The following is a 12,213-nucleotide window of genomic DNA, read 5'->3' on the forward strand; positions in this document are numbered from 1 at the left end:
GGTATTACGGGTACCCTTCCTTTTTCACGTGCTTCGTCTGGTTTGAATCTATTGCTTATTTTGCTTTGATCTGATAAGTGCCGTTTTCTTTGTTATCGGTGTTTACGCCACTCTAAGCTGAAAATGCATTACTCTACTGTGTCATGCACTGTTTGTCGCATTCTGATAGTGCGTGTTTACGGCCTGTCGCCGCTCGCGGCATGGCTTGCTTTTGTGCGCGCTACCACCGCTTACAATTAAAAAAAAAGAGAGGAATCGTCTCATTAGCGAAACAATGGCAAGAGACTGCTATTTGTTCTTACTTACACTGCTGCTTTCTTTGATAATGATCAACAAGAACCAAATAATAGACTGCGTATGATAGAACATGTTCTGAATGAGAGTTAGGCGAAAATTTTTCTCCGTTTGAAAATATTTGCGGCCGCTTCTTTAGTACATCAAATTCTGCACAGAAATTAGTCATCTTAGATTTAAAAATCTAGTCAGTTGCCGAGCTTCATTTCTGACTGTATCACTATTAGGCATAAAAATAATACGAATATACACATGACACGATACGTATATTCTTCCGCGTTTGCTGTTGTCTCACTCTAGTTTCGTAGTTTATTAGGCAGACAGGATTTAAATGAGATAGCAGCAAACACGAAAGAATTCATGACAAAATGTTTATATTCGTATTATTCTTATGGTGAAGAGAATAGTGCATGTGATTCACATTTCATCAGGTTCCTATTAGCAACCACCTCTTCTCACAGGTAGGAAAAAATTCAGAACGTAGAGTTGGCCATATTGACAAACATCCCAAACAGTCTTGCCAGTCGTATTTTCGTAGTTCATTGAAATTCTGCTACATTCGAAGATGAACAATACGGAATTTGTATTTACTTCGTTGGATAATGTATGAAAATGGTCGAAACTCGGAACGGAGAAAAAAAGCTCGTCTTCCACCTTTTTTTTAAAATTTATTTATTGACGCAGAGGTTTTGGCGCCAGTATTTATCTTTGTGTCTAACAAAGCATGCCTGTGTAGCGGCAGACGGTTTATTGGATTACAAAAACAGGAAAAAAAGTGCGGCTTAGATTCGAGTAAATACGGTATTTGTTTTATATAATTATAGATTTCAATCTCTTTAAGTCTGTCCATAAGGGCACCATTTTCCATTTATGCTTCTGGCATTGTTCATATCTTTGACTAGTGGTTGTTCAATGCAAAATTGTTCACATTCAGTATGTTGGATGTTTATCTGGATCTGCTGCCTCAATATTTTGTATGTCGGTTTTAATGTTATGTGTTGGTATTTTACCAAGAATATTAACAGTTTTAAAGACTAATTTGACATTAAATTTGCAGGACAAGGCACTAAACTTGTATGATGAACCAGTTTAAGGATAAATCTACACAAAATTAAAAAAAAAAAGTGTCATGTTTTCTTTCTGCAAAAACAGTCTTAAAAACCTAACATTGTATTTAATTGTACACAGCTGGTGTCTAGTCCTGAGTCCCCCGTACTCTGCTGATTCTTTATGTTACCCCCTCCCCTCTTATAAAAGCCATCCTCAGGTAAGATTAGATTCAGTTCTGCAGAAACGTAGAAACAAATGAGGCAATACTGACCCTACAACTTACCTTGGAAGAGAGACTGAAGAAAAGAAAACCTACATTTACAGTATTTGTAGATTTAGAGACTTCCTTTGATACTGTTGGCCGTAATACACACTTTGAGATTATGAAGATAGCAAGAATAAAATGCAGGGAGAAAAAGGCAATCTATAACTTATACAGAAACTAAACAGTAGTTATGAGTCGAAGGACATGAAACTGAGGCTATAATTGAGAAGAGGGGGGGAAGTTGTAGCCTATCTCTGATGTTACTCCATCTGTACATTGAGCATAGTAATTATGCACGAGATATAGAGGCTTGCATGGGCTAGACTATTTTTCAGTGGTGCATGAAACTATTCTGTGACTGCAGATCACAACAAGAAGTGCAACAACTACTTTCATTCCCCAGTGTGTCTTGAGTCCTCACGACATGGCTTCTGTTTGTATGGATATACATTTTACTTATGATAGGTTATTGTGCAACATTATTCATAATTACACTATGTATAGCAGCTAATGCTTCATTTTAAGACTCGTGTCTGTTTTTATATTCAGGGCTGAACACTGATAATAGTCTTGGGATCAAACTTGGTGATATGAATACATATATTTTAATGCAATTTGAGCTGCTACTTAATAAAATTGATGATAACAGTTGCAGATTGACATATTTCCAACAAACAAGCTGGACAAAATAATAATTTAACATCCTATAAGTCAGATTTGTTATTGTAGTCCTCTCTCTTAAGTTATTTTAGTAGGCTGTGTAACATCTAATTGTTTCTTTGGTCAGTTGTTGTACTGAATGGTTTGTGGTGTTACAGTAAAATGCTCATTAAGATATGTTTAATTTACTGGCTGGTGTTTTCTAAGTTCATCAGGTCATAATTTCTTGTAAAAATTGGTTATTGTAGTATTTCACAACATCCTATTCTATAACTTCTTTCTTTCTTATTTCTTTCACTGTTGTTGTTGCTGCTGTTTCTAGTATTACCACTACTACTGCTACAGCTTTTGTTGTTGGTACTAGATTCATTACCAATGACATTAGAATACCTTGTGGTATAAAAAATTTGTCATTCCATAGAGCTGCTATCGGTGCAAGGACAGATATGACTTTTAATTTAAATGTGAATTTATTTCATTAATGAAAAAATCTATTAAACATTCATTTAATGTTTTGTTATTTAGCAACATTTTCTTTATGTACTTTTTCACATGTCTTATATTTTATTGTCTTTTATTCCAGGTTATTATACTGTGAAATTCTTTACACGAATGAAGCATACATGAGGGATCTGACTGTTATTGAGCCTTCATGGCTCGAAGAACTAGCTCCTCACTTCTACCAGAAAACAGTTGATAAAGATTACTAATCATTTTAATTGCAATCTGACTAAGTACTTAATTTTGTAAGACTTCAAAGGCTCTGTGTTTGCAGTACATGTGATTAGATCTTGTAATGAAAGATCTGTCTCTTTCTGCAGTAGTGGCAGGTATAAAATGAAATTTTATGTTACATTAAAGCTGTCACCTAGACCATACTTGAACTGGGGAGTCCACCTAGTCTGCAGAAATTAGAGGAGAAGTTATTGGAAGCATGTAAAAATAAGAGATTAATAAAAACAGAATGACTTTTAGAGTGTGTTCCTCAAGCTCCTGTGGACAGTTCAGGTAGCTACCAATGAAAAGCAGAAACCTGCATTTGCTTGTGGTCTGGCACACAATGTAATCTATTACTAAGGAAGGAACCTTGTGTAAAAACAAGTTTTCATTGTTCACGTCATTAAATTTTGTATGTCAGTAAATTGCTGTAATGTGTGTGTTGGAGCAGTAGACATATCATATTCCATTATGTAAATTGCATTTAAATTTGTATGTGTGAGGTATCAGAGTGATTTACAACAATAATATTTCAGACAAAAATTATAAATGTAAGAAAGTTCCAGGCACAAGAAGACTGAAATTAAAACAATGGGTATTTTATTATGATTTGAACTGTAAATTTATTGTAACTACACATTTTGCTACAACTTCAGAAATTACAGGTTTGTTTGAAACGCTGTGTCTGATGCAGGAGATAAAGACAACCTACGAGGGTGCTTTGAAAAGTTCTCGGAATGGAGTAGAAAAGAAGTACTTACATCACTGAAACCTTTTTTTATTTTTCAATGTAGTCTCCTTGTAGATTAATGCACTGGTCCAATGAAATTCCAGTGCCTTGATCCCATCTCGAAAATGAGTTTCCTCCAGGCCTGCAAAATAGTTGTCAATTCCTGCCAACAATTCTTCGTTTGAAGTGACTCTTTGCCCACCAAGAAAAATTTTCAGTTTTGGGAAGAGATGGAAATCTGACAGAGCCATATAAGGTGAATAAGGTGGGTGTGGCAACAATTCATACCATAGTTCGTGTAATTTTGCCAGGGCGATGACGTGTGTGGGTGTGCATTGTCTTGATGGAAGATGACTTTCTTCCCTGCTAAATGTGGCCTTTCTTCGCATATATTTTGTTGCAATTTGACCAGGAGGTTAGCATAGTATTCTCCAGTAATTGTTTCCCCAGTGGGGATATAATCTACAAACAGAATCCCCTTCACATCCCAGAACATTGATACCATAACCTTTCCTACCAAAGGCATTGTCTTGGCTTTCTTTGGTGGTGGAGAATCAGTATGTTTCTACTACTTTGAGTGTTGTTTTGCCTCTGGGGTATAGTAGTGCACCCAAGTTTCATCTGTGGTCACAAACCGGCACAAAAAATCTTGTTCGTTTTTCTAAAACGGGCCAAACATTGTTCTGATACATCCATTCTCATGCGTTTTTGATCCAGCTCAAGAGTTGTGGCACCTATCTTGCAGATAATTTTTTCATTTCTAATTCTTCAGTTAAAATGTGATACACTTTTTAGACGGCATCTGGCAAGCATGAGAAATTTCAGGCACTTTTAATTGGTGATCCTCCATGACCATTTTGTGCACTTTTGCAATGATTTCTGGAGTAGTGACATGTCTTGGCCGACCACTGTGCAGATCATCATCTAAGCTCTCTCTACCAAATTTAAATTCATTTTTCCACTTGGCAAGAGTTGAATATGACGGAACAGAGTCCCCTAGTGTATTATGGAAATCGGCATGAATGTCCTTTGCTTTCATACCTTTGCTTACGAAGAACTTCACCACTGCTCGAATCTCAATTTTTTCCATCTTCGCAAATCAATATGCAGGAATAACAGCAAAGCCACATCACCACCACAGCTCTCTTGCAAGAGACAGCAATCCAATGAATATCAACTGAACAACTCGTTGCGCTAGCACTGACCTATGATAATGAGACTGAGAACTTTTCAAACTGTCCTTGTACCTTTACAAGTTCAAAATGAAAGTATGGAATTCTTTAATGGTGAATTCTTGACATTCACTTATAGCAAACGTTATACCTCATGCAATATTCTTTCACGTTTTCATAGATAAAAAACTGTAAAGTTGTGCTAAACCCGATTGATAGGTCGAGCAGCACAATTCTTTATGAGACAAAGTTCCACTGTAGGTGGTATCTCCTGCCTTCCTCTGACCTAGCCAGCTATGAGGAAACTTACTGCAGAGCATGGTGTTACCAGTTGTGTACATTTATTCCTCCAAGTGACTGCATTATCCAGCAAATAAATTTCTGTGACACCCTACTTACGCTCCCAGCTGCTAGATGTCAGGTATGAATTCCTCTGATTACCATAGAAGAACAAAGCACATGCTCTGCCAGTGGTATGAACCTCAATACTTTCAAGATGTTTTACTTTGTTTTCGCTAGTTAATAATATGTTTTGTGTCCTTACTTGGTGGCAAGGACACAGGAAGAAATAGCATTCCCAGTTATGTCTGCAACAGTTTACTGCACAAGGTTAATAACAACATGATGTAAGGTGCTCTTTCCAATCTGGTCTTGACCTGGCATGGAGATGTGGCCAGCACATGGCTGGCACAAGGTGATGCGTGGGAGGGTGTGACAGATGCCTGGTGATTGACACTGGGGTGAGAGAGGTGCAACTGGCGCCCAGTGAGACTAACAGCATCAGTAGCCCGATAAGCCAGCATCACTAGCCATTGGTGAGGCAGCACTCAATCGGCATTCACCACCTGGGACACAGCAAGGCCAATGAGTTGGCAAGGGTGATGTTTTTCTGGGTGATGGCAGTGTCTGCAGGCATTGGAGGTAGCTGTGAGACAACAATCTACCAGTGTGGTCACTTCGGATGTGATGATGCTGACAGATTGTGCTGGTGTAGAGCTGAGGAGGTGGCAATGAATCCGGCAGGCATTGGAGACGAATGGGGGCAGCGGTGGTCCCTGAGGATACCAGTGGGCTGGCTAGATGGACAGTGAGACTCTGACTGGTGGGTCACAAGCAACCAGTGAAATTGCCATAAGTAGGAGAACCATCTGTCTACTTTTGGCCTTAGTACAGCGTATAAAGGCAGGCTGCCTGATATGCATGTAGTTGGTGGCACCACAGATGGTGCGCGCAGATAGGAGGCGTTTTCAGAAAGTAAGTTTACCAGATTTTTATATTTTTTTTAGAAGAAATGTATTTGAAAAAGATTACAGAATATTGTTAATACACTTGTTGCCTGTTTTTCCACGTAATCACCATCTGGTTTGTAATCTTATCCTCCTACACATCACTATTAAAGTTCTCATTCTTTGCACAAATTTTGAAAACTTCGAGAGGAGTAAGATTACATAAGAAGAACTTTTTTACTTATCTTGATTATCTCCTCATTGTTGTTGGTGGTGGTGGCTCAAAATCTTATTATGTCTCGGAGTACATTCTTGCTGCTGAAAATTCTGATTTGACCTTACGGGTTCTTGTTGCACTAAATAAATGATGAAGATTTGCCTGTTGCTATAAATACCTTTTATTTTATCCCATTATTCTATACCACACTGTCTTCACAATCTCAATTTTCGTCACACCACAAATTACATTATTAGAGGCAAGATTATCAAAATACGTGCGTTTCCATCAGATGCATACCCGCCACTCATTAAATTCTGTGGTGCTCAAATTATTCAAAAGAGTTTACAAAGCAAAAGAGTTTGCAAACTTTCTCGACAAGAGAAGAATCTTTACCAAATTATATCATTATTTTATATATAAATCCAGAAATAAATTTGATAATTAGTGTTAGATTGTGCAATTAATAATATGAATTTAAAGTATGCCAGAAATTTCATAATTTCAATTATTTTTAAAAGAAGTGTAATTTTAACTGTTAGAACATATTGATTGTAACACATTAATTTCTTTTTTTTAGACATCTTAGCCTGAAATATAATATACCTTATACAAAATCATATGAATTCTTTTAGTGAAACAGCTGAGATAATTTTAACCTATGCAAGAATCGATAGCATACATGGTATAACTTACCAAATGAAAGTGTTGGTATGTTGATAGAGACAATAAAAAACACACAAGCACACACACCAATTTGAAGCTTTCGCAACCCAAGGTTGCTTCATCAGGAAAGAGGGGAGGAGAGGGAAAGACGAAAGGATGTGAGTTTTAAGGGAGAGGGTAAGGAGTCATTCCAATCCTGGGAGTGAAAAGACTTACCTTAGGGTGAAAAAAGGACAGGTATATTTGCGGATTGATATGTGTGTGTGTGTGTGTGTGTGTGTGTGTGTGTGTGTGTGTGTGTGTGTGTGTGTGTGTGCGCGCGAGTGTATACCTGTCCTTTTTTCCTCGTTTTTTCCCCCTAAGGTAAGTCTTTCTGCTCCCGGGATTGGAATGACTCCTTACCCTCTCCCTTAAAACCCACATCCTTTCGTCTTTCCCTCTCCTTCCCTCTTTTCTGATGAAGCAGCCTTGGGTTGCAAAAGCTTGAAATTTGTGTGCGTGCTTGTGTGTTTTTTATTGTCTCTATCAACATACCAATGCTTTCGTTTGGTAAGTTACAGCATCTTTGTTTTTAGATATATTTTTCCCATGTGGAATGTTACACACACACACACACACACACACACACACACACACACACAGGTGACTTGTTATAGGCTCAATGCAAGTGGGGAGCCATGGCACAGGCTCCTTTATGCCATCTTCGAAGAACTCTTCTGCCAGCTCCTTTCCCCACTTCAGAATGTCTTCCTGCACCTTCTTGTAGGTTTAAAATTTAATTCGTCTCATGCATGCCTTAAAGGGAGGTGAAAAGATGATAATATGAAGTTACTGAGTCAGGAAAATATGGGGGTCTGGTTCAAAACATCCCAGCCAAATTAGTGCAAGAGTGCCATGGTGGGTAAGGCTGGTGAGAATGAGCATTGTCATGCAACAAGCACACTCCTCTCATCAGTATTCCCCTCTTGATGTTTTGAGATTCCCCTCCTGATGTTCTGATTGCTCCTGTTGAGTTTCTTTAGGGTATCACAGTAATGGTCTCCCCATGAGGCAGAAATTTGACCAAAATTATGCCTTTTCAGTCCCAAAACAATGGAGCCATGATTTTTTGACCAAAATTGTGGTTTTGAATTTTTGGACAGGTGGGGAATTGGTGTGATGCCACTGTCATGACTGGCTTTTTGGCTCAGGCATCTAATGAGCCACCCACATTTCATCTCCAGTCACAGTAGAGCTCAGAAAATTCTCACCTTCAAATTCAAGTTGCTCAAAAAACGTGCAGGTGCTATCGACCAAATTTTTCTTATGCTGATCTGTCAGTTGTTTTGGGACCCATCTTGCACACACTTTTCGGTATCCCAGCATTTCTGTGAGTGTGTCACATAAGAGGGTTCTGGAGATTTGTGAAAACATCGCATAAATTTCATCAACTGCCAATCAGTGGTCTACACAAACAGTTTCTTTGATTTTTTGCACCACTCATGAGTCAAATTGGGAGGTCTTCCATGCGTCTGTTCATCATGAACATTTGTTCTGCCTCCACTAAACTCCATGCACCACTTAAACACATTCGTTCTGTTGATAGCACCTCAATGTAAACCATTTTAATTTGAGAAAAAGATTCAGTAGGTGTTACTCCTTCTGCAAATAGGAAGCGGATTACAGTATGTGGCTTGCACTTGATGGGGTTTCTTGCCAACATCTTTCACATAACTGGACACTAAAACATTAGTTTACATACTACCATGATCCTGTGATGATTGCTCTGGTCAGAGGATTCGTGCTGCTCAGCTAGTTTACATACTACCATTATCCTGTGATGATTGCTCTGGTCAGAGGATTCATGCTGCTCAGCTGCAGCCCATTATGGCCCACAGTACACTTACTTTCTGAAATGCTTTGTATGTGTAGTCACTTAGTCGTGGATGAAGGAAATAGTTCTGTGATTACTATGCCACTACACCAGCAGTATGCATGCAGCTTACTGGAAACTGACACCTTTGGCGATGAAACACTTGCAGCCGTGCCAGTAGACAATCCAAAAAACGTGGGGGTAATGTTGGGGCCAGCTCCAGTACCTCACACCCTTTAGGAGGAGATGGCAGGGCCAACTCAGGGGAAATGAAGAGGGAAGAGAGGGAACGGGACTGCTCAGAGGGCATAGAAGGGGTTCTGGACAGAGGGCACACTAGGAACACCAAAAGCAAAGTATGGGCTGGGGAGTGAAGGCTTCACCAACAATGGCTGTCCAAGATGCAACTGCTGTCCAGAACACATGGCATGTGGAAGGACACACAAGCAAAAACAGGGAGGCTTGGAGGGAGGCCCAAAGTGGTGGCAAAATTTTGCTGGGACTGCTACAAGCAGAAGAGCAGAGAAAGAACAATATCATGAATAAGCAGTACCACAGGGAAAGAAAGACTAGGTACCCAGAAGACATGCATGGGCCAGAAACATTCAATAAGCCCGATATGCGGACAACAGGTTATGACATGGAAATATTGAAATGACGCAAAAGGCATGCAAGAGTGCCATATGGATTGATGTGAGGCAGCACCAGCAGAGTGTCAGTGATTGATGGCAGGCAGGAGCTCAAACAATGCCATCCATCTGTCACACAGGACAAGGTGAGCAGAAGTCGAAGGGTCAGCAGCAGGTGACTGGAGGGAGGTTTCAGTCATCAGCTGCAGCCAGACACATCTGATAAGGCTGGCTGGATCTTTGCTGCAAATGGGAGGTATGGGCTTGACCACTGAAGGCTAATGTACACTACTGGCCACTAAAATTGCTACACCATGAAGAAAACATGCTACAGACGCGAAATTTAACTGACAGGAAGAAGATGCTGTGATATGCAAATGATTAGGTTTTCAGAGCATTCACACAAGGTTTGCGCCGGTGGCGACACCTACAATGTGCTGACATGAGGAAAGTTTCCATCCGATTTCTCAAACACAAACAGCAGTTGACCGGCATTGCAACGTTGTTGTGATGCCTCATGTAAGGAGGAGAAATGCGTATCATCATGTTTCTGACTTTGATAAAGGTCGGATTGTAGCCTATCGTGATTGCGGGTTATCATATCCCGACATTGCTGCTCGCATTGGTCGAGATCCAATGACTGTTAGCAGAATATGGAATCGGTGGTTTCAGGAGGGTAATACGGAACGCCTGCTGGATCCCAATGGCCTCGTATCACTAGCAGTCGAGATGACAGGTATCTTATCCGCATGGCTGTAACAGATCGTGCAGCCACGTCTCGATCCCTGAGTCAACAGATGGGGACGTTTGCAAGACAACAACCATCTGCACGAACAGTTCAACAACGTTTGCAGCAGCGTGGACTATCAGCTCGGAGACCATGGCTGCGGTTACCCTTGACACTGCATCACAGACAGGAGCGCCTGCGATGGTGTACTCAATGACGAACCTGGGTGCACGAATGGCAAAACGTCATTTTTTCGGATGAATCCAGGTTCTGTTTACAGCAGCATGATGGTCGCATCCGTGTTTGGTGACATTGCGGTGAACGCACATTGGAAGCGTGTATTCATCACCACCCGGCGTGATGGTATGGGGTGCCATTGGTTACACGTCTCGGTCACCTCTTGTTCGCATTGACGGCACTTTGAACAGTGGACATTACATTTCAGATGTGTTACGACCCATGGCTCTACCCTTCATTTGATCCCTGCGATACCCTACATTTCAACAGGGTAATGCACGACCGCATGTTGCAGGTCCTGTACAGGCCTTCCTGGATACAGAAAATGTTCGACTGCTGCCCTGGCCAGCACATTCTCCAGATCTCTCACCAATTGAAAATGTCTGGTCAATGGTGACCGAGCAACTGGCTCGTCACAATACGCCAGTCACTACTCTTGATGAACTGTGGTATCGTGTTAAAGCTGCCTTGGCAGGTGTACCTGTACACGCCATCCAAGCTCTGTTTGACTGAATGCCCAGGCGTATCAAGGCCGTTATTACAGCTAGAGGTGGTTGTTCTGGGTACTGATTTATCAGGATCTATGCACCCAAATTGCGTGAAAATGTAATCACATGTCAGTTCTAGCATAATATATTTGTCCAATGAATACCCGTGTATCATCTGCATTTCTTCTTGATGTAACAATTTTAATGGCCAGTAGTGTAGAGGCAAATGAACAAGGAGGCACTGCAACTGCCTTGTCACCAGCTTATGCATGTGAGCAAGTGCTTGGGACAGTGGTAGCAGATGTGGCAATGTGCTTAGGGTCGACAGTCATGCTGCCAACACTGGGGTGCTGGGGCAGATCTGAGCCATCCTTTGCCATCCTTAGTCCATGGGTGGACAAGCTACCAGGTGCAGCCTCAAGGGTGATGCCAGTTCCAGGATGCCAGGCATTAGCAACGAGTGGCAGCATGGCTCATCCAACGATGGCTGCTGGTTGGATGATGATAGTTCTGCGAGGTGGGCGGTGATGATGAAAAGCGAGGCACAAGGGATCCCAGTTGACAGCCACACCACCACAGGCATGAGCAGTGGCCACTGGTGAGTCTGCACTCAATCAACAATCATCTGGGAGTCGGTGATGTCAATGGGCTGGCAACAGCAATGTTGCTCTGGGCAATGATAGCATTGTCAGGTGTCAGCAGCAGCTGTGATGTGTCACTTGACCAGCAGTGCCACCCAGGATGCAATGGTGATGACAGTGTGTGGTGGCATAGAGTCGAGGAGCTAGTGACGAGATTGGAGTGACAGCCCAAGCAGGAGTGGATGGGTCCTCAGGAATCTGGCAATACTGACAGGCTGCCGAAATGGATGATAAGGCTCTGAGTGGTGAGCCACAAGCATCCAGCATAATTGCCCATAGTGGTAGAACCGTCTGCCTGCTGGTGGCCACAGCACAGCCTATAAAAGTAGGCAGATTGATTTGCATAGTCAGATGACTGATCACCGGCCCACCATGGGTGGTGTGCATGAAGATATGTGTAGGCATGTGACTGCAGATGATGAAAATAGTTCCACAGTCATTGACCACTATTGGCGTGTACGGGTATCTTGGTAGGAACCTGGATCTCTGGCAAGGAAACACCTGCAGCTAGTTAGTTAGCTAGTTACGTGTTTCGTTGATCAATTGCACAGAAAACCGTTATGATGTGGAATGTGTCAAATGCATAAGAAATGCGCACAGGAAACAAGGTTTTTTTCCCCTGTGTTATACCTAAATATTTCT

General features: G+C 41.3%; 1 protein-coding gene across 5 annotated transcripts in view; it reads left to right on the top strand.

The window, feature by feature from the left end:
• The window catches only part of LOC126088602 (probable ATP-dependent RNA helicase DHX35), a 221,854-nt gene extending 215,003 nt beyond the window's left edge, over window positions 1-6,851 (top strand). For 3 of the 5 annotated variants that reach the window (XM_049906806.1, XM_049906809.1, XM_049906807.1), the window contains one exon: window positions 2,853-6,848. In XM_049906806.1, the coding sequence (XP_049762763.1) occupies window positions 2,853-2,979 (127 nt within the window). In that variant the 3' untranslated portion in view covers window positions 2,980-6,848. Of the gene's footprint in view, window positions 1-2,852 lie in introns of all 5 variants that reach the window. The other 2 variants (XM_049906810.1, XM_049906808.1) reach the window with 2 other exon arrangements.
• Window positions 6,852-12,213: the final 5,362 nt, after the last annotated feature.

The sequence above is a fragment of the Schistocerca cancellata genome, chromosome 6 (genome assembly GCF_023864275.1).
Source record: "Schistocerca cancellata isolate TAMUIC-IGC-003103 chromosome 6, iqSchCanc2.1, whole genome shotgun sequence".
NCBI lineage: Eukaryota > Metazoa > Arthropoda > Insecta > Orthoptera > Acrididae > Schistocerca > Schistocerca cancellata.